Below are 24748 nucleotides of genomic sequence, written 5' to 3' on the forward strand. Positions count from 1 at the left end.
ACCAAAATAAGCGTGATCAAAGTTTGTAATGTAAAGACTATGTATGACCGTTCATATTAAAATAAAATGTCATTTTTCGTTAAACCAAATACGACAAAATTGTAGGAAGTCAAGCTTCCTTAAACTGTGTAATTTGTCATTCTTTATATACCTGGCGTGTTTAAATGTCCAAATACACATCGAATATAAAACTAGAATATAATAAACACAAATTAACAATGTTTATGCAGAAGGAAGTCCACTGAATGCGGAAGTTTGAACCGTCTTATTAAAAACAGGTTTACTATTTTAATTAAAATGCAGGAATACTGTTTGAAATGCGTGTGTTTATTGTTGATTGTTTTTATTCTAAAAGGTATGTTCGATAATAAGTTTAATCCAAAGTATTGAGAATACTGTAAACTTAACGTTATACTATTTTACGGGATCAACTGTTTGTTTGCTCGTTAAAATAAAAAAAAATATTACTTGCTTTCAAGGCTGAAGCTGGATTACCAAACGTGCTGTTTCTTTATGCATGATTAACCAACATAACTTCAGTGTGTATTACTTGTCAGCAATATAACTGTTCCGAACATATGTTTTTTTTTATAATTTTGAAACTGAACTCTCCGTCAACTAAAAAATATAATGACGTCACAATAAAAAACTTTACTTTAACTGACATCAAAAGGTCATTCGGAGGCAAATCCGGAGTCATATGTAGCAAAACGTGTGAATCCACGTAAAAAATACAAAAACATGTTATGTCACGTTATATAACAAGGATATGTATGGTGTATATGTCTAAGAAACAACAACCACACCAAGATAAAAAAAAAAATATCAGCCAAAGGCCACTCATTGGTCTTTAATGAATGATGTGGAAACTCTGGTCCCAAACATCATTATACACAGGTACAGCGAAAGGTTTGCCAATACCTTTTTATTCATCTATATTTAATTTAGCATATACGTAGTGATATCAACAATTCATCAAATGTAGCAATATAACGAGAACAGGTACAGTATATAGTGTATATGTCAAAGAGAGAACGACCTCGAACTGGGATTAAAATGTCAGCCCAAACTATTTTACAGTTGAACCAGCCTATATTTGCCGATATTTCATTTTAGGTGTCTCTGTTTACAGTCAGTGTACAGGTTCTAGATGTGGTGAATGTATTGTGAGTGGTTCATCATGTCGTTGGTGCAAACAAAATGTAAGAAAAAACATTATATTTTAAAATTAATTATAAAAGCTATTTACGGAAGCTCATTTGTGCCAGTTGTTCTTAAGTTTCAAATTAGTTTCTAGTTATATCGACAGCTCACTCGTAATAAGACTTAGTATTGCATTAAAACAACTTAGTTTCTCGTTATAACGATTAAGCCTACCCGTTCTAACGAGATAGTACGTCGTTCTATCAGTAACCTAACTCATTATCTATCTAGTAAGCTGATTCGTTATATCAAGATAAAGAATCATTATAGCGAGATCTTAAGTCGTTAAATAATACAACTTCTATGGGCCTACAGAAGGATTAGCAAGAAAAAAAATATTTGAGATTAAGAAATGCATGAATTACCTATTGTAAGCCTCTGGCTGGTTTTTATGCAGAGCTGTACTTAAGTGCTTGATGTACAGTTTTTATGCCCTGGATTGATTTATTGGTTAAGACTTGATCGCAATTTACTGTGTCCATATATCGAAATATTTGCCTCCTACAATAATACCCTTAACTGTATTTAAAAAGTGTGGCGCATTAGGAAGCCACAACAGTGGATCTTCGGTTCGGGGTTAATGTTAAAATTGGTTTAATTTTTCCAAGGCGCGACTGGAACGCGTTGTTTCTATAACGTCATAACGACGTCATACGAGAACATCTCTTATGACCAGAAATCCGTTTTATAAATGTATCTTATAAGTATAAGAAGAATATCGCAATTAAGTTGTACATATAACAAAAAATGAAAAATATTACCCGGGACAACTTGAAAAATGACGTATTTAGAAATTTTAGCTTATCGTATGCAACATAAAACATATTTTTTATTCTGTTTTTTTTTCTGCATTTGTTATTCTGATATTTCTTAATTTTATTTTTTTTAACTCCAGACATTTAATGGCACAAGATGTGGTGAAGAGAATGTTTTGTTAGCATACGGGTGTCCAGTGGAATTTATAGTTCAGCAACCTAATTCAAGCACATCATTTCATAAGGTACATGTAAAGCAACTATGGACAAATTAAAAATAAGGATAAAAAATAATAAATGAAATTAAATGAGATAAGATAAAATAAAAAGAAAAGAGATCATAGAGACATTTTAATTGTGATTTTAATATATTCACCAAGCCGCGCTTTAAAACTTACAATATATTAGGAAAAAATCTACAAATTGTAAAACTAAATGCAGTTCCACATTCATAATTGATAATTTGAAATTTGATATCTACAATATGTTGCCTAAACGATACGCTTTTTTCAAACGCTGTTGGTTAGAGGTTGCTGTCTCAAACCTATGAAACACATGTGCAGCATACATGTACAAAAACATTGCAATATTCTTTGTTAGATGGATATTGTCACAGCTTGAAGCGACTGGGTCGTTCCTACTACCGGTGGTCCACCGAATGTTGTTTCTTTGACAATACTCTTTCAATTGTTTTATCGTGAAAGCCAAAAACGTAAAATGGCTTTATAGATTTTATGCTGAAATGTATATTTGTAGACATATTTGAGTCACCTGTCGTTAACGTACTCACTAACTATTGGTACATGTAAACATTATTTCAGGAAAATGTTTTTTTCTAAATAAACAATGTCAATTACATGATTGCGCTTGCGTTATCCGATGTAATTGTATTGATGTAGCATTGGGACCCCCTGATAAATAGACATGTCAATTGGCTGTGGCGTAAAGCATACAGGGCTAATTACACATGTACACTTATTACAACATAACAACATTCGACTACAAGCCTTTGTGAAAAGACGATAATAAAAGTTTCATTTTTAAATATAATTTAAATGCATGCATTTATGTATTTCCTTCCTTCACCAATGTAGAATGAAGAGTTGCAAGATGGAACACTACAAGGAACTGTTCCTGTACAGTTACGTCCCCAAGAAATAAACGTTAAACTTGTACCTAGTAAGTTTGTAAACCTTTAGTAGTATATTAAGGTATTCATAGGGCAATGAAATGCTGATTAACAGCAACACCACGATAGAAAATATTATACAACAGATGAAAAAACAAAACAAAAAACAAAACAAAACAAAGAAAATAAACAACATTAGAAAACGTACCAAAATATGTGCTTTTAAGTATGGTGTAAGTTGGAACTTTGCCCTGTTTCTTGTGCTTCAGACCAGGCCTACAAGTTGAAGTTTGAATACCGGGTAGCCAAAAATTTTCCAGTTGACATCTATTTTCTGGTGGACCCATCCTATACCATGAGAACATTAAGAGACAAATTAGCTAATTTAGCAAATGACATAGGTATGTTAAAATATTAATGCTAAATTTCATATAAGTATTTTTCCAACTAAGGATGCGCATTTTGCAAAAACGATATAAAGCGGTGTAAAACTGATTGTTACATTTATTTTTGAAATTCCATTTACTGTAATAATGTTATACTGTACTCAAATTTAAAAGAAAAATATCGTTTAAAGCCAGAAAAAAGTAAGGAGCGGGGGACATAATTGCAACTTAAAAAAGGAGTTACTGTTATTTTGTAAAAAAGGTAAAAAAAAGCAAGCGAAAGCGTATTTGATTTCAAGAGGCCGGTAACGCCGCATCCTACTAGCTTCAAATATATATCTATTCACTGACACTATATCACTAGTACATACCTATCATATAGATACTTAAACTAAATAGTTGCAGCATAAATGTATCTAAAAATTAAAAGTTAAATTTGAATTTCTTGACCTTTTCCTATTTTTTATAATTAAAGCAGAAAAATATTTCATGTTCCTACATTTCGACCAAAATATTTGTCTTTTGATATACTTTAAAAATACTGTACTTAAAAAAAAAAAACTTATAGCGTTATGTGTATCATTTTGATATTTTCCAGCCGACTCAATAGGCCAATTAACGAATGACTACAGATTTGGATATGGTACATCTATGGACAAAGTCATTCTTCCATATACGCATACAACGCATTTGTAGTACGTATAAATCTCTGAATCGCGTATAATAATTGTAATATAAAATTATGTTAATTTTAAAGGTGCATACTGGTGGAATAACAAACTGTCCGTAAAACCTATCTATTTTGGGCACAATTTAAAATGGAAAACATTAATGTCTGCCAGTTTTTCCATCCTACTTTAATCATAACATGATTTCCAATTCAATCTCTGACCGAGTGACAAAAATACTTTAAAATTGGCAGTCACTGCTTCTCCTTCAAGCACACAGTATTCTAAGGGTATAGAGCGATGACTGTTCTATTGTCTGGTCTTTGTCTCTGTATTACATTCTTTTATTTTCACAGGAATCTTGATTCCCTTGATTTTTTTATTCTGAGTCATAATAATTTTTCCGAGTAAGATGCCATGCATACCTGTTTGCTGTTGCTTCTATGATCATGCACAATAAAAATCCTGCTACGCGAGTGGTACTAGTACAATATATGGCAAATCGTATTCATCTTAAAATGCATGAAATATCTGCAATAGGACGTTAAACCATAACAAGTCAATCAATCAATAGAAACATTTACCCTATGTACAAATTTGGAGAAACGCGTTACCCAAGCGATCCCAGAAACACCAAAAGAGACTTAAAACAAGTCGTAAAAGGAAATAAAGGTGTTTACAAACAGAATAACGAACCGCTCAAACCCATCTTACACCGGGGGAAAATCTTTTAAATATTTTGTAAATATAAAGTGAGTAAATTCTATATTTATAAATCACATGTTACTTGTACTTCTAGATCAAGTAATGAGTAAAAGAAAATAAATATATATAAAATAATAATTTATTACTTGCATGTTGATTAGATGTCTCCTTTCAAATATTTTAGCCTAGAAAATCCTTGTTCTGGAAGTTCAACAGAAAACTGTGATCCACCTCATTCGTTTCTACATAGACTGAATCTCACAGCGAATGTTACAGCCTTTAAGGTAAAACATTTGAGGACGGAGTCCTTAAAACGACATAACATTGCCCGAGGGTCTGGTATCAGGCCCGAAAAAAGTGGTCTCATGTGCACATGCTAATGCATATATAAGTTTATATTATATATATATATATATCGCCGTGCATGCTATATATCTACATAGTAATGTAATAGCATGTAAGATGGTAGAGTTGCCTCACCCCATTAGACCTCTTATATGTATTATATACTTGGTGTGGCTGTATTTGTATACTGTTTCAGATCCTCTATTATCTTACTCGATATCATCAGAGGTTGTCCTGTTAGTTATATCATGTGCTAATGTTGGCGCTCTAGATTTACTTACGAGGAAGTATCACTCGGTTAACGAAAGCTATAATTTTATGTAGCCAATTTGGTCGGTTGTTCTAAAGCATTGAACTTAGTGCAGGCGGTGTTGCCATAGATGTAAGAGAAGAGAAAGGGTTCGAATCCCGCTGAGGGAGCGACCAAATTTGCATCGCAAATTTGCTAACTCGCATCGATTCTAGAGTTGGGATGTAGTTTAGACTTGATTATATATATATATATATATATATATATATATATATTGGACAACTTGACCCCCTGGCAAGTCGTTCCAAGTTGTCAAGGATGGACATGTAAAGGCACATTTTCATGACGCAAATTTATATACGTGGGCAAATTTGCACGTGTGGAACTGTACCTGTTTTTTGTATAAATATTTTTAATCAAATACCGTTTTCAAATCTGGATATGAATTGAATAGTGTTTATTGTTATATTATCCTCAACTGCAGTGTGGGTTGTAACCCCCAATTATCAAGAATGAATTGACTGTTTCTAAAAATAGAATATAGAGTCCGACAGTAGTTTTTCGCATATATCTCCAAAGTCGTTACGTTAAGCTAAATGCTGACATGGGTTAAAAGTGTTCAGCATGATGTGGTCAAATATTTGTTTTAATTTGTTAAGCAATGTTGGAGTTATTGCCCTTTTTGACGTTTTTTTTTTTTTGCTGTTTTTAATGTTATTTCTTTCAAAAATCTAATCCTCTGACATTTTTTGATCAATTGAAATCAAACTTGATTGAATGTTCATTGTTGTATCCTGCATATAACTGATGTCGGAATGTTTGATTACTCGAAAAACATGGTTGCTGTTACTAAAAATAGGGGTCAGGCAGTAGTTTTTTTGCATATATCTCCAAAACCGTTAGATTTAGCCAAATTCTTTCAATAGCTGAAATGATCCTCATTATTAGGACTGCAGAAGTCTTCAGGGATAATGTTGTCAGACTTGTAAAGATTATTGCCCCTGAAAGGGGAAAAATGACTTTGTCTATTAAAGTTTTCAGTCAATATCTTGAAAACTATGACAGATTAAAAGAAACTCTGGAGTCAAAATTGTTTGACAACTTCTTGTCATAAATGTATTGCCTGTGAAAGGCAAAATTTAACCAGGTGAACGATTCAGGTTCCTGGGAGCCTTTTGTTTTCAAACCAAATTTGGGAATGAATACGACGAAACTCCGCAATGGTACTTTTCTATTCGGTCATCGACTTCTAAGTAAATGCGACTCGAGAAATACATTGTACCTGACAACAGAATTTCGGGTGGGATGAAAATTGCGACGATCTTTTATTGAGATCGCAATCTGAAAATCCGGAAACATGTATTAATTTTGATCCAACCCTATTAGGTCAAGAGAGTATTTAAGCGTTATGTCGATAAAGGCTAAAAACCACTAATTCCACTTCCCATAGGCTTCTATGCTAATTTCACAATATTCAATGGCTTCTCTGGACTTTACCTTAACTTTAACCTGCAGAGGACTATATATCAGCATGATTCTACATATGTCAGCTCACAATCCTCAGAATGGCATGTGGGGTTAGCAGACTTGCAGTGCAGTACTGGTCACCGGAAGTGAAGGGTCTATAAATAGCATGGGAAATCCCAGTGTTTTCACAAGATAGCGGTATATTTAAAAATCATTATGGAGATTAGGTTTCACATCACAAGAAGCAAAATGCACCTATAAAATGTACAGAAATGTTTTTCCTTTCAGAAACTGTTTAAATATTTTTAATAAGATGAGAACTTTTTTCACAGCACTATGAGGAACAGGGGTAATTTCTGCGTAGGACTATTTTTGCGTACGTTCCAAATGCTCATTGGTTGAATTGGTGGTCTGTAACCTAAAGGGTCACTTTTTGTCTTAGAAAAAATAAATAACTATACAGGTATCTTCCTACACACATACTGAATGCATTTGCAAAGTTTCAGTGAAATGTGACAAGCACTTTTTTAAATATTTGATTTTTAAATATAGGGTAACCAAGTTGCGCGAGCAAAAAAGTGACAATATTCTACCATACTTAAATGCATTAAATATTTGCAAAGAACTTTTTCTGACTTTTCAAATAAAAAAAATCAATCACAACTTGTTTTTTAACAATATTAATAAAGAGATAGATTTAAAAGTAATCATTTTCTGAGAAATTGGTCTATTTTTAAAAATTTATTTCTGACATGCCTCCCCCTTTTTCTTGATCACATGTCAAAACTCCTAAATCTTTAAATTTTCACAAAAGGTGATATATTTGGCTTTAAATTTGTAAATACAGTGTTTTCACATTAAAACATGACCAGTAAAGGGCACCTAAAGCAAAAAAAGTACTCAATAATGGATTTTCTATGTTGCCATAGGGGAATGCTTATATGACCTTAACCGCAGTAATGAAAGTGAGTTTTTCCTCATTTCTAACCTAATTTTTGCTCAGATCTACACAAAACTTGATTTCAAGTGCTTATTACCACCATATTTAGGTAAATATAGCCCTCAAAGTTTAATATTTGATATTTTTATTAAATTTTCTACACTTTTTACAAGATAGGACATAAAAATCAGCCAAAAAGACCAATTTTCCATAATTTGGACCTATAACTTAAAAAAATGCATATTTTGAAGGATTTTTGTAGTGTATTCCTCTCATGGCAAAGTTAACAAGATCTTCAAGTAGTTTAAAGCTATTTCAAGAAACTTTTCATTTTGCCATGGCTTCAGCTTAAGGCTAAAAACCACTAATTCCACTTCCCATAGGCTTCTATGCTAATTTCACAATATTCAATGGCTTCTCTGGACTTTACCTTAACTTTAACCTGCAGAGGACTATATATCAGCATGATTATACATATGTCAGCTCACAATCCTCAGAATGGCATGTGGGGTTAGCAGACTTGCAGTGCAGTACTGGTCACCGGAAGTGAAGGGTCTATAAATAGCATGGGAAATCCCAGTGTTTTCACAAGATAGCGGTATATTTAAAAATCATTATGGAGATTAGGTTTCACATCACAAGAAGCAAAATGCACCTATAAAATGTACAGAAATGTTTTTCCTTTCAGAAACTGTTTAAATATTTTTAATAAGATGAGAACTTTTTTCACAGCACTATGAGGAACAGGGGTAATTTCTGCGTAGGACTATTTTTGCGTACGTTCCAAATGCTCATTGGTTGAATTGGTGGTCTGTAACCTAAACACCCCCACCATTTGTATTTTTTCTACAAGACGTTTAAATGTTATTTTAGCTGAAAATGTTGTATCGTTTATTTCGTTGACAAGTAGTTTTCATAATATTTTTTATATAAACAAAATTATTATGCTGATGACCAAATTTGGAAAACAATTAACGAAGTGGTTTGAAATGAAACGACTTTAAGCTAACAAATTAAAAAAACACTGCTGGAACGAATTTGTAGTGGACACACACTTTAACGAGACTCTATTATATATATTTGCGTCAAAAACATTTACCTGCACCTGTCAATATACCAATATTAAAATAAATACTGAAAGAACTACAGGTTGCTCAAACATATTGCGTTTTCATTTGTTAAAGGAGGCGGTTTCCTTATCACTGACTACGGCTAATAGGGATAAAACAGAAGGAATGTTTGATGGAATGATGCAAGTTCTTCTTTGTACGGTATGTTAATTTCGAATGCAAACGCATACACTATAGATTGAAATGATTTGGACCAGTCTATATGTGAATTGTATTGATTATGGTTATTTATAGTTATTTATGATTATTGAAAAAGTCACGTATTGCTACATGTAATATTTGCCCTACTAACGAACTATACTGTTAATGTTCACTCAAGTAAAGCTACCAGATCAAGGTTAACGTAAATGGAAATTTCTTGGCGTTCTAAACTAGAAAAAAAGCTAGATAGTATTATGAAAAGATCGCTTAATACAATGTTGTTATGTCATAACAATGAGTTCTTTCAATCGCATGATAAAAAGAACTATAGCTGCAGTTTCCAAATTGATACGATGTCATATTTTGATTTACATGATCATTTTTGACGGTACTTACATGAACGTATTTGAGTATCACTGTTAAGAAGACACAGATATATGCTCACGTGATATGTCGGTGTTTGGTAGTACCTATGGGAGGTTGAAAAACAAAATGAAGTCGTTTTAAGTAGTAGTCTATAAAGATCATGTGGATATAAGCATGTCAAGAGTTTACAAAAGTCAATCTTATTTCCCGCTCAAAAACATTTATAGACCACATAACCAGTCATAGTCATCTGGGTGTGCATCTTTAAGATAAACATTATATAAATTGGCACTTTGCAAAAATAATTGTTCGTTTCTTGGCTGTTTGTAATAAGAGATGAATGTAGTTTTCATTTAATAAAGATACAGACAGAAAGAACTGTAAAATATGGAATATCTAAACCAGGACATCATTATCCGTTCCGATTTTCAGCTCCGTGTTTCACCTCTACAATTAGTTGTGTCTGCATTGTATATGGATTAAAAGATTAATGCATCGTAATGCACTAATAATGTTATTATTGAATACTTAGGATGCAATGGGATGGAGAAGCAATGCAAGACGAATTCTTTTATACGCTTCAGATTCAGACTTCCACTTTGCAGGAGACGGAAAGGTACAGTTGAATGCATTAACTGTCAGCACTAAAATAACAATATGGTATAAATTTTTAAATAGCAAAAGCAAACACATGTTAAAAAAAGCATAAAAATGAAAAATGAAAAGTAAAATATTTTCCCACGCCAAACCCTCTCTCCTCCTAATTGGTATGTTGCATTGCTGTTTTTTTTTACACGTGTTAAAACAATGAATTCAGTGAAATTTTGTGGTTAACGAAAATTATATCCTAAACGTATTATACAACTTAAATGTAATATTTGTAAAAGTAATGACGGATGAGAAAATGTGTAAAAATAAATGATTTTTACAGCTGGCAGGAATAGTGAAGCCTAATGATTTTGAATGTCATCTCAAACCACAAGGAAGTTATCTAAAATACACCCATGATACACTTCTGGTAAGTTCATAAAGTCAAATTCCTCATGTACAATCAACCACAGTATGACCAACTTACTTTCATTTCATAGAAGAGAAGATTTATTCTTATTGATTAAAATATACACAATGTCAGGAGGCTATTACCACACAGTTCCCATGATAAGATTCATTAATGAAGTTTACGCAATAGTTGCTGGAGTAGATGTCATTATCAATAAATTGACTGCCCCTTAAATTTGTGATAGTCTTCAATAGTGATATAACTTGTAACATTGTCAATGTTCCAGGCTATATCACTGTCTATTGGACAGTCAATTCATCACGATAATATCCTCTAATAGTAATATAATATCAAAATATTTTTAGAAAGCATTGATTTTAATGAGGTTTATCCCCAATTATGTTGTTCAAAATTGACTTATATATTGTTAGTTTGTATTGCAAATAACCATAATTATGGGTACAATATAACAATGACTGGAAGGAAAAAAGGGTTTTACTGTTAACACGTGCCCTATACATGTTGCTATTGGCCATATGAGGTAGATGTTGATATCAAATATGTCTCTAAAATGTAAAGAATACAAAATAGATATCACTATTGGAGAAGATAATTTACAATTGATCGGTGAATAATTTGTATGGATGTGCTTTAAAATGATTGTTTATATATATCATGACTACCCTTCAGTGGGACAGATCAAACAAGCTCTGGTAGATAAGAATATAAACGCTATATTCGTCATCAGTGACGTCAGTGGAGCTAAGAAGTACTATCAAACATTGAACCTTCCAGGATCATACACCGAAGAACTGAGCGACGACGGAGGAAATATTCTTAATATCATCAGAGATACGTATGAGGTAAGTTACATAAATATAACCCGCCACAAAAGGAAACAGATGAATTAAACAAAATTAAAAAAAAAGATGATAAAATCACACCATTCATAACAAAAATTGCATTTATATTTATAAAATGGTAAAAATGTGTGATGAATGGAAATAAAATAAGGGACCAAGATTCAAACAATAAACAAAAAAAAAAGACATTAATCAAGGGACAAAATTAAACGAAGAATAAAACAGGAAAAAAGCCACGGACATAGAAGTAATAGTAACTGAACTTCACGAAAAATGATTAATAGACAAGTTGCACCAGTATGGTAAACTGCCCGCCATTGTGGATATGTGCAGAACAAACTTACATGTGTAACATCTGTGGTTATTTACTTGTTTAAACTAGTAAATCCATATTTTTGTTTCAGAGATTACGAGGAACAGTAAAATTTGAGAACACTCCCCTTGAAAATATTGACATGGAGTTTAGAACCACGTGCAATGGGTAAATATTACAAATATCATTTACAGTTATTTTATAAATATATATATATGTATTTACCTGTTCTTCTAAATCAAAATCTCTATCAAAATCACGAGGCGACATTATTCACTGAGATTAAACGTATTACATGATTCACAAATGACCACACCTGACACTTATAGAATTTTACTCACTTGAAAGGTGACAGTTGCCGCTGGCAGTGTGGGCATGCTTATACTTAAGGTGACGGTTGCCGCTGACGGTGTGGGGGATGCTTATACTTAAGGTGACGGTTGCCGCTGACGGTGTGGGCATGCTTATACTTAAGGTGACGATTGCCGCTGACGGTGTGGGCATGCTTATACTTAAGGTGACGGTTGCCGCTGACGGTGTGGGGGATGCTTATACTTAAGGTGACGGTTTCCGCTGGTGGTGTGGGGGATGCTTATACTTAAGGTGACGGTTGCCGCTGACGGTGTGGGCATGCTTATACTTAAGGTGACGGTTTCCGCTGGTGGTGTGGGGGATGCTTATACTTAAGGTGACGGTTGCCGCTGACGGTGTGGGCATGCTTATACTTTTTGAGCACCTGGTGTCACTTTATTTTTGTTTTTGTGTGACATTTTATATGTAAGTGTTTAAGGTTTTTGTGTGCTGTTTTGTTTTTGTTTTTCCTATCTTCAGATTTCTATACAATGATAATGATAATTAAAAACTTGCATTATCTTAGTAGAAATGCCTGACGACTGTATCATGTAGTTATTGATGAAAAAAAAACTATTCGCTTATTGTTTTCTTTCACATTACAATGCAGTATTTGCAAACCATTTTTTTTTTGCAATACCGCAAATTAGTTTGATGCCAAATTCTGGTAAAACATAGTACTGAGAAGTTAAGTATAATGTGTTCCTTTTTATGAGTTTGTAATATTGAAGGAAAAACATAATTTTACGCCCTATGTACATACAAGTAAATGACACGGATTTCTATATAAAATTTGTAAGGCCTTATTAAAAGGTTCCCAATTACTCTACCAGCCCAAGTTTATAGCTAAATTGTGTACTCTAAAGCTTTTTTGTCGTTTTTCAGTAAACACTGTTTAAGTCAGAATGTGTCTCTCATAAACTCAATAAAAAAAATCTTAAGATGAAAAAATCCCAACTTACCTCCCCTTTTTCCTTCCTATGTTTAATAGGAAACACAAATTTGTTTTGCCAACAAATGTGACTTAAAAAGTTGACAAAGGTTGCTGACGCTGGTTTTTTTTCTAGGGCTCATCTTTATTCAAGGTAATTACACGCTGTGGTAACTTCTCATACTCATAATAAATTTTGATCTTGTAATTATATAATAACATTCAGTGTTCTGTCATAAGACCATGTAAATTATGGGTTCTCTTCCTTCTATTTTAAGCCGCCACGCCTCTCTTGATCCCAGAGCTATGTGTAGAAATATATCAGTAGGTGAAAAAGTAAGTTATACTAAAAAAGTTTGTGTACATGTTTTACCGTAAATAATGACCTCACATTTAAATGGTGAAAATAATAATGCAACACTTGGTTTGTATTTGCTTGTGTGTGTTATGGAGTAATCAAGGGAACCAAGGTTCTAGCGGAAATGAAAAGAACGTACTCCAAGGACAAAAACCAGATATGGAAAATAGACAATGACAACAAAAAACACAAAGTAACCAAAATGATGCATACAAAGTAACAAAAGTAAATGAGCAACTCGGACTCCACTAAAACTTGGAGCATGGACCAGGTGCACTGGTAGGGTAAGCGTTCCCTGCTTTTCTAGAAATAAGGTTCCAACAAGGTTCCGTCTGACTCGGATTTATTCCGTTTACAATGTGGCAATGTTCACTTTACATTGACATACTCATTTTTTGTCCATGTAATCATAATGAATCTTTGAATCATTCCACAATGTTCATAATGTCTGTAGTAATTATTAGTGAATAGCAATGTCTGTCTTTTTACCATAAATGACCAGTATACCAACATTCAAAATTTTCCTAAAATTAAGATAAGTAGGGATTTTAAAGCCTTTACTAGTATATAGTATATATAGTATTTATATAAAAAAAAAAAAAACAATTCCGACTCTCAAACAGTCCTTTAGTTATTTTTCCAGAAGTATTAGTTAGATACCTAAGTGTTTGGAATGTTTCTTTGAAGGTTGACAACAAATATTTATTGGGTCCGAAATATTTTTGCGAGTTATATGGAACGTTGTAATACATTCTTCAGGTTATCGATGTTTTAAAGTATGCCTTAATACGTTCGTGCTTTTTAATATTACAATAATGAACATCAACGTCATAAATTGATAGATCAAGTTAGGACAATATAATAATTTTTCATTAAGAAATACATAAAGCACGAATTCAAAAATTATAGTACTTTAAATATTAGCACGATTAGTTTGTACAAGTTAATTGTCTTAATTGTATTTTATTAGTTTACTTGGTTATTTGATTGCAGATTGAGTTTGAATTTTGGATGAATTTAAAAATAAATAAATGCCCAAAAGATCCAAAAGATAGGCAGGTATCAACAGTAATACACCCAGAAGGACTACAGGATCAGATGCTCATCAACGTTGAGTATGAATGTGACTGTGTATGTCAGCAGGAAGGAGAAGCGGTAACTTATTTTTCTAAAATAAGCATCAGTTGATAGTGTATATTCTTCCCATATTCAACCAACATCTTGAATTTTAACTAAATTATCACAATTATTCATTGAGCAGTACATTTTCAATAAAACATCAAAATAATTTTATCTTGGCGTTGTTTTTCTTTTATTTTGTACTGTATTTTTTGTATATTTTTTATCAAAGTTATATTTTGAAAGAAAATATATGAAACATATAGAATAATTAAGAAACTGTCCATTTGTCTTTGCAGTATATTCGTTGTGCAATGTATAGAGTACAAAACTCATAACAGGGTTTTTGATGCGAGGATTATATCCTCATTGTTCTTTAAGGAATGGACTATGCATATAAATTATGGTAGAATTCTTTATATGTGTAACCGATTATTAAAAATATAAAGCCTTCAACGCATGTTAAATGTAAATGAACGGGTATACTTTTAGGACAGGAAAAAAAGATAATTTACGGCTGGGTTAATGTTTTCACAAGATTGTTTCGAACGTTTTAAATATCCCAGAAGAGTAAAATTCAACATATATAATTGTAGGTTGAAAATGCTACTCAATGTAGCACTAATGGTCGTTTTGAATGTGGTGTATGCCATTGTTACGACGGATTCGTCGGTTCTACCTGCGATTGTGACGTTAGTAAAACAGTTGAAGAGACATGTGGACAAATGTAAGTTGTAGACACAAAAACTTTATTATATACATCTAAAAATTAGAACGATGCTAGGAATATTAGCCGTAATACAGTAAAACCAGCCTACTTTGAAAATAAAGAAATGCGAAAAATCTATTTCTGACGGTTTAAAGTCGATTTGGATGTTAGATACAAGCGAAGATCTAAAAAAAGCTTATTGGGCGTGAAATCCCTCTAGTACTTGCAAAAATAAAATTACATGAAGTCTTAATTTTCTTACACCCAAAATTGTTCTTCACTTTCTTTTATCTGACTTTAGTTCTATAAAAGACATCCGCTACCCGAAGTCCTGGATCCGACCCTGTGATATACCCATGTACTTCCTTCAAACTGAGATGCATAATGAAACGTTCATTTTGTTAAAATGCGCTGCTGGAGAACAGCACTAATACTAATAACAAAAACAACCAATTAAAACGATCTACGATTACAACTTATACATATACAGTGGTCGATTTAACAATGAAAGATCGCGTAGAATCTTTCGAGAATAATGGAAAATAACATTGTGATATTTTTATTTACTATGTAGTTTACTTTAACGCCATATTTAAATGAAAAAAAAATCATATTTAAAATACCTCTATCAAATCTTTGCAGGTAAGTCCCATTCGCTGATTATATCATTACTACTTTACATTTCTCAAAAATATTCTTTTTTTTTCAGGAAAGATGGAAAAACTATTATTTGTAGTAATGTTGGCCAGTGTAAGTGTGGCAAATGTGAGTGCCCACGTCAGTATAGCGGCTCCTATTGTGAATGTGATAATGGTGCGTGTGGGGGTTACATCAGTACAGGACAGCTCTGCAGTGGTAGGTTGTAGGTTGTACTATTTATATCATTACAATTCTTCTCATTGAAGCGGTAGCTCTGCAAAAGTATAAAAATTACCCCCGGGTCTTCTGTTTAGGGTTCTTGCAACTCTTTTACAGCAGAATGTTATGAAATCAGTATCTTTAGTGTAAGTGAAAAAAAACACGATCGGCTGTTGAGGTAATGGGATAGGGTTCTTCTCTCCAATGTAGGGGGTCATTGGTTGGATCCCAATCCATGTTAAACGAAAGACTACAATTTGTGGTCCCTGCTTCTCCACTTAGCACGCGACATAAAAAATAGAGTGACTGCTGGTTGGGTCGGATACAGAAGGATACGTCCTATTGGGATGTCGTGCCTACATCCAGGTTGTTGTTGCTATGAACTAGTTTAAAACACCCTGCTAAACATGCCAGACTTGTATCAAACAGGGGCCTATTTGATTGATCAAAGTTTTCCCTTCTGAAAAAACTAAAATGTATAAAACATCTGCTAAAAACATGAAACGACAATCCGACAACCAATCAGTTTAGACCAAAATGCATCGATAAAAGTATAAGAAAATATTATTTTTCAATGTAAGGAAGGTCAAATTGAACTTTATTCTATTAAGTGACTAGAGAACATACATGTGAAGCTTTACTATCATGACATTGGAAAATTGTGATCAACCAGTTAAGCACGGTTCTTTACAAAAATCAAACCGATCTGTAAGGGTAGGTAGCACTTGGAGGTTTCATAATCAAAGTACATTTGCTTGCTTCATATGCTCTCATATAAGATGAAAATAACAGCGAACATCAATCAGACACTTTATAACCATTAAATATGTAGTACCTTCTTTGTTAAATATGTATTAGTTAGCTCCCTTTAATATTGTGTTATCAGTGACTTATTTTTTAAACAATATCTTAATAGTGCAGATAAACATAAGTATGAAGATATATTATCTAGTATATCAAGATAAACAATAATGTATACTTCTTAAATGGCTTTCTCTCTATCCAAAATGTTTTTGCAAATACTATGCACACGTGATTGCATGAGCTACTCTACTCAAAGTGCATTCTTATAAAAAGAACATATGACAAAATGAAAGTTGCAAAAATCAAAAAACTTCAAATACCTGAACAAAATGTTGAAAATAAACATAATCAATCCCTATCGTGCGCCAACCAGCTTTGAATTTTATTTTAAATCATGTTTATCTCATATGAACAGGAAATGGTCAGTGTGAATGTGGTATGTGCCGATGTGAATCGGGTTATAACGGAACTACATGCGATTGCACTACCTCTATTGATACATGCACCAATTCAAAAACCGTAAGTCCAGTAATTAATTTTTTAAAATTATATATGCCTTGAAGAAGTATTGACTACATGCTGAAACTTTAATTGAAACATTTTGGAGATAAAAAAAAGAACTTTTATATCAAACACATATAAATCAAAATAAAAAAAAAAACGGGCCGAAATAAAGTCAATGACATATGCTTCTATACAACTAAACATTTGAATAAGTCAATATTCGATAAATCGATACCCACAGACAACAAATGTACAATAAATTTGAAATTTATAAATTTGAATAGGTCAAAATATAATAAAGATTGTGGATATTTATGTAGCAGTCTTTATGTATATCAGACTGGAAATGACTCATGCATGTTAAAAACCCACCGAATTCAGTTTCATTTCTTTTTTAGAAATTGTTAAAGATCACTTAACTAGTCTTAGTTTTTCTTTGGGGGCTGCCCTTTTGAGATTAAATTTATATATATTGTACATGAAACTGGCACTTTGCAAGAGTAATTGTTCTTGATTTAGTTTGATTTGGCTGATTTTAGTGGGAAGTTAAAGTGTAATTTTCTCAAAAGTACAGATCTAAATGCAGAGAGGACTATTGCCAGATAAAAATATACATGTAGCACTTGTAGACCAAAAAAAGCTTATCTGGTCCATGGGTTTTTCGAAGCATGAATCACATTATCATAGCCAGTGTCTGAATTTTATATGGACTGGTACTAAAAACAAAGAGGAATGTTTTATATTGCAGAACACAAGTTTATGCTCAGAACACGGTCAGTGTATTTGTGGAAAGTGTGTTTGTGATACCAATTACAGAGGAGATTATTGTCAGGAATGTCCAGTTAGTATTATGGTGTTAATTATTGGATGAATGCTCATTACAAATTACATCATAACTTGCTGGCACTTATTGTATGAATTTATCAACCAATTTCGTGTTCTCATGTTTTACCTGCGTCATCAACGGCGAGGGAAGGTCTAGCATTCGCTCAAATCCAGGCGTCCGTCTGTCCATCCGAGACGACAATGGGACTTTTTTTTAATCTGTAACTCACACAAAAAGTATTAGTAAATAATATTTAAACCTAACATATTTTATTAACACATATTGAAATTGTGCCCCTTTTATTATCGAAAACTACATTTTTAGCATGTTGAACTTAGTCATGTTTGCCAATTTATGTTTTCAATTATGTAAATTTTGCACAGTCTTAATGTTCATATTGAAGACTATACTTCTAATAACTGACGACTTCGTGAACATATTTAGTACAATTTTAACCTGTTGAACTTGGTATTTTTTTCAGTAATACACGCTACCACAAGTTCATGCTTTATTTAACTTTTCATGTTTTTTTTTTGCATATATTGAAAATATGTGATAACAAAAATATGATAACGGCGCAGGTTCAGACATGTTTTGGTTCTTCTGGTTGATTTTCATTTTGGTATTTGTGTGCACCTGTCTTATTGCTAGGTCCACTGCAATTAATTGCAGACGAATTGTAGTGTTCGGTCTGTCCTACCACTCGAAACTTATTCATGTCTTACTCATAAATTGTACAAGTAACTGCAGTAAACATTTTTAAGAAAGTTTGCACACCGCGCTATCATTCTTTTTAACTTGTTTTGGTTCACAATTTTTCGAGTAAAGAACCAAAACGTTATTATCACTGTGTAAATTAAAGTCACTGGGATGATATTCAATATAAATATCAACTAAATTGACGAGATGTTACACCAAAATCGATTTATTCGTTAAGGCTCCCAGTTTTCGCGGGAGTCTTCCGATATATCATGAGAAATTCAACAATATCATGTTTACGTGCCTTTTTCAATGCTAGAGATTTAGCCACGTTTGCAGAAATTTCTTATCATCTTACTTGAATTTATAGCTTAAAATCTTAACAAGCTACATCAATTCTTATCACAGTATGTCGCGAAACAAAAACTCGGATCTTTTGAGAAAATTTTCCGAGGTAATCTCTCGCTTTACAAATACATATGATTTAGTAAAACATGCAATTAAACTGAGGTTATATGACGATACATGTGTAATTGCATCATTTGTCATTGTAGACATGCAAGGGTTGTGAGGACAATAACGATTGTGTATCATGTGTTGGGTTTGAGAAAGGTCCATTGGGTTCAATTGAGTGTAGTAAGCAGTGTTCACATGTGAAGAAAGTAGACGAAATTCAAGGTATTTTAATATATCAGTCCTAAGGTTCGAATAAATGCTTGACCAAGTAAAATGAAAGCAAAACAACTTTTAAAGACCACGGCCCGGTTTTATTTTAGGGTTTTGATTTAAGGCAGAGAGGTCAGACTACAGGGTTAATGAAAACCCTAGAGGGTTATAGCCCACAGTCGGTGGTATGTAGACGGAGTCATTTAAATATACAAGAAAACCAATGATGTTAACATGTTATAAATATATCTGTTTCACGTGGAAACTTCATGGGTGAAATTATCGTCATCAGTTTTTATACAAATATTTAGGTGAATATAGGATAAACAGGAAATATCCACAATGGAAATGTATGGTGTCACTAGTACTACGTCCAATTCCATGTAAAGTATACTGAAAAGCTTGCATTTTGCACCATACTGAATGTGTATTAACATATAAATTAAAAATATGTACCTGTATTTTGTTTTCGCTCAGTAAATACAAATGTGACTCAGTGTCAGTTTAAGGACAGTGATGGATGCACAGTAGAGTTTACTTATGTTGATGAAGGAGGATTTAAATTAAGAGTAGAAGTAAAAAGTACAAGGAGTAAGTATGTCAAACGATGATCACATTGAGTCATTGAAACATTAGTAATAATATAAAACAATTACTTCATTACGATCATCTTCACTAATTTAGTCTTTGAAATTTGAACCATTAAATATATGTTTTAGTGTAATATTGAAACTATCTTCATACATATTGCACTAACATTATATTCATAAAAGCGCAACAATAAAAAGGTTATAGAGTTATAAATGATAACTAATATGCTTACATGCTGAACCAGTTCGAGCGCCAAGTATTCTGTTTCCTTTGAATAAAAAGTGAACTATTTTCACGAACGGTTAAATCAAAAACGAAGAAAACAAGTAATCAATATCGATTTTTGAACTAAATTGTACATTGTATATGTGAACAAACGTGATGGTTAATTAATATGAACTACATGACTCTTAGTCGTAAAATAATATTGAATATCGTATTCTTTGTAATAACAGATTGTCCTGCTGGTGAACCGAGTGCCTCCATATTAGCTGCAGGTGTAAGCGGATCGATAGTGGCAGTTGGCGTGGTTTTACTAATTATTTGGAAGTTGATAACCACGTTGATGGACAGGGAAGAATACAACAAGTTTGAAGCCGAAAAGTCAAGAATTAAATTTGCCGATGACGTAAGTTTTATTACATGTAGCTGATTATTGGCGGTACACCTGGATAGAAATATGTATTTCTTGGTAAAGCCTCTTACTTTGTTTAAAACAATTCCAAATCATCTTCCCAATATACACATATAAAGATATTTTCAAAATGCTGGAATTTTTGATCGACGACATATTTGTCTAGTGTGCTGGAGGCGATTTTCAACAGACGGTCGGCAATCCATTGGAAACAAAGTGTGCTCCTCTACCTGCTGACCTATTTCTTCACACTTATGAGGTTTAAAGCTTATCTGATTTAGAAGGTGGAACATCGTATAACTAGATTTTTAATCTCAGTTTCGCTATATAGATGATGTATCATAGTTAAACAATCCAAGTTTCGAGGATTTTATACATGGCATCTATCCCACAGAACTTGAGATTAATGATACTGCAAATACTGTGAAGTAATCTTCATATCTTTTCTTTCTCTTAGAAATCGATGGTAAAGGAAGACTACTGACCAAACTATATGACAAACGCGATTTGACTTTTCATTCCGTATTGTCAACTTTCCTTTCATCTGTGGCAACATCCTTTCAACATCTGCGTATGGAGTGTTCATATCACATCTCATACGATATGCCAGAGCTTCCTGTACATGTAACTATCGCGCTAAACGTCCTACAATTAGGCTTCTTGAAGAACAGGGATATGTTGCTACAAGATTCAAGTCATCACTACAGAAGTTTTATGGTCGTAATCATGAACTCATGGATCGTTACGGTGCATCTATTTACACCACGAGAATTGATTTGTTTAACGTGTCATAGTTTTCCTTTGCTCTTTTGTTTACCCTGGATTTGAGTTTATATGAGGAACTCGGCGGGTGTTTCTAGAAAAGCAGAGGACGCTTACCCTAAGAGTGCACCTGGTCCATGCTCCAAGTTTTCAGTTCAGTTTCGAGTTGTTCTTTTAGCTTTGTCACTTTGTGTGTATTATTTTTGGGTTTTGTTATGTTCTTTGTGGTGTGTGTCTGTTTTTGATACCTGGTCTTTGTCCCTGGATTTCATTATTTTGTTTTCTGGTAGAATCTTGATTCCTTGTTCGTGAATCTTCAATTAATGCTATATGCAAACCTCGTGATGCAAATATTCACTGCCTTGATTTAGCAAACCTCGTGATGCAAACATTCACTGCCTTGATTTACCAAACCTCGTGATGTAAACATTCACTGCCTTGATTTATACTGATTATTGTTGTAGCTTACATAGCATGAAAAAATGTCACTGGGACGATAGTTGTGCTCTCATTAAAAAAAGTTCCGCCAAAAGGAAAAAAAAACGTTATAATCCTTGTCATTTTGAAATCAAGGTGTCAGTCGTAGAAATTACCTTTTGTACATTGTAACAAAATAATATCAAAAAATGTCTTCTGGAAAACATGAAAAAAACAAAAAGATGTCTGACAACCGAAAATGGTTTCTAAATAACAAGTATTGAAAACGTACTTATTTTCGCGGTGTACTGTTTTTTGTTATTTTTTTGCGATGAACAGAAAATCGTCAACAATAGTACCGCGACATTATATAATCCTAATAATTTTGTTTTAAATCGCGAAAATTGATACCCGCAAATATGTTCACTTGACAAAATTCGCGATAATTAGCAACCGGAAAAATTGATACGTATACATTATATCAAATTCACAAGAATTGTTTAAAAACTTTGACTTATCATAAATCCCAAATACCAAGCTATTTGGCAAAAAAAAAAAAAAAGAAGAAGAAAAAAAAAAAAAAAAAAAAGCACAGAGCAACTGGGATGTGTGCCCCAGGTGGTGGAATTGGGTACCCCTGGCGTGTTACATGCTGGGGTTGTCAGGCTATAATACGGTAAACCTGCCCGCAAACCATAGTGGTGCACCGTGTTGGGAAAGAAGCCACGTTCCTCGCACGTTAAAGAACCCTGCTGTGGTATTCGATAGGAGTAGGAACCTTTGCTCTCTGCCACAGGAGGTTAAATTGCCCGACCTTACCCATCTCCCCCTTTTTCCAGTGGTAATCAAAATTTGTCGACCCTATTATCCTTGTGACCCATCCTTTCTTTTTTTCATTTCATGTTCATTTTATCATCCATTTCATGTTCATTGTCTGAATATAGCTGAAATATTGCTGCTCGGACGTTAAACCCCAACAAACAACAAACAAACAAAACCTACTACAATGTATGTGGGTACCAATTTTCTTGGTTAAGGGAAATCCTATCAGTTCGTGGATTCAAGAATTCATGGAATTGACAATATAAAGAATGGGAAAATTCCATTTTGTTGGTAATTTAATTTCGTGGTTTCGATGGAAACCATGAAAATTGGAATCCCACGAATAATGATACTTTCTGAGTAACGCATTTACCGAACTGATAAATTTTACACAGTAGCCAAAAAGGAAAAGTCTAAAAGTTTAAATAACAAACGGCAATATCATGCGAAGAACTGGAAAAGCTTTGACTCACAAAACCTGAAATAATTCTATTTGACAACCGAAGGGTTTATACTGGACATAACCTTAGTTTTTACTACTTATTTTCCACATTTTAAAGTTGGAAAGTTAATGCTGCCATGCAATTTAATGTTGGGACAACTACTTGAATTATTTTCTGTGACATCCTTACACAAAATGTAATAAAAAAACTTATATTGTGGTTTTGTGTATTATATGTGCACTATTAATATACTCGTTCATTTATAACAACATTTCGTCACTTAACTTCAGTAAAATCCTATGCTGGTTTTGAGAAGTTGTGTTACACGAAGAAAAGATGACAAACAGACAAACAAACACAGACAGTTGATTAGTCTTCCCATCAATTTACGCATTTGAGATTATATTCGGAAGTTATAACATGTCTTAAAATGGCATCAAATGTTTTATTTTTCTAGTAAGGGAGATCGAACCTATATTTTTAAGTTTTCAACTATTTTTCATTTTTATTTTGTTGCCAAATAATTCAGATAATTTTTTTTTCAGAACATCAATATGGTATATCAGTCACCGATTCAGAATTTCTCAAATCCTGCGTATGATAAGGCAAATAAACCAAATCAATATCAAAATACAGACGAGATCAGTTCTAACCTCTCAGCCAAAAAGTCAGAAGAGCCGGCACTGCTAGAACTGTCAAAGGAGCCGCCTCTACTACAACAGTCAGAAGAAATTACCCTAGAACTGTCATAGAACTGTTCTTGTGACAGTATTAGGACAGTATTGACCGTAAATGATGATAGGAGTAAACTTATATTTTCGTGCCTGTGGCACAGGGAACACAATATCTTTATATCAATGCAAATATTGAATTTATGACATCAAAGCTAATGCATATGTATGTTGTTCTCGTTTAGTTTAAAAAAAAACAATCAGACAGAGTGTTGTGTAAATGATAATATGCTTTTTTTGTAATTTATCTTCGTATGTAAAAAAACAAGCGATTCCACAAACACAACGGTTCTATCTCCAATGTATATATATTAGATGAAAAAACAGTATTGTATTTGTAGTTTAATTGTTTTGTTATATTTAAAAATATTTTAAATTATTTTTCATTACTTACAACTGCACGTATCTAAAGTGTATATTTTATCCATTCGCTTGTATATAAATGTATATATTTTTCATTAAATTATCCCAATATATTCTTAACGTAACTGAAATCATACATACAAAGTAACAAAAGCAAATGAGCATCTCGAGTTCACGAACTAACGATTACTACCGTATGTATACTTGTTTGTTATTCACTGAAATGGAAAGGAAGAAAAAATCATAGAAAGCACTAAAAACTTTAAATAAAGGAAATACTCTTTGGTCTGTTCATAATTTGAGATGTTTTCCCGGGACTTTGTACCATGTATTCTCAATCTTCCAGTACTGATACAGAAATAAGCCATCCATGTTCTTTCTGCTATCATAGGGGTTGCTTCCTGGAATTTCAGATGAAATTCAATGGACCCTTTAAATCCGGCCTATGGCCCCCAGTGAGCCCTATTGGGGTCAAGGTGCAACAGCCCCCTGTCGAAAA

The 24748-nt window shown here is 33.0% G+C and overlaps 1 protein-coding gene across 1 annotated transcript; it reads left to right on the plus strand.

The window, feature by feature from the left end:
- The first annotated feature begins 191 nt into the window (after positions 1-191).
- On the plus strand, positions 192-24362 carry LOC148601127 (integrin beta-7-like). Its single transcript, XM_088554214.1, has 22 exons — positions 192-355; positions 1117-1202; positions 2099-2203; positions 3053-3137; positions 3357-3488; positions 4072-4168; positions 5031-5130; positions 9033-9119; positions 10018-10101; positions 10417-10503; positions 11163-11348; positions 11753-11829; positions 13222-13279; positions 14295-14456; positions 15017-15147; positions 15839-15984; positions 17207-17310; positions 18044-18136; positions 19375-19498; positions 19964-20077; positions 20533-20705; positions 23701-24362. The coding sequence occupies exons 1-22, from the start codon at positions 298-300 to the stop codon at positions 23905-23907; spliced, it is 2496 nt and encodes an 831-aa protein (XP_088410340.1). The 5' UTR covers positions 192-297; the 3' UTR covers positions 23908-24362.
- Positions 24363-24748: the final 386 nt, after the last annotated feature.

This window comes from Perna viridis, chromosome 12, assembly GCF_037379345.1.
Source record: "Perna viridis isolate PV_CMFRI_1.1 ecotype Kerala chromosome 12, ASM3737934v1, whole genome shotgun sequence".
Taxonomy (NCBI): domain Eukaryota; kingdom Metazoa; phylum Mollusca; class Bivalvia; order Mytilida; family Mytilidae; genus Perna; species Perna viridis.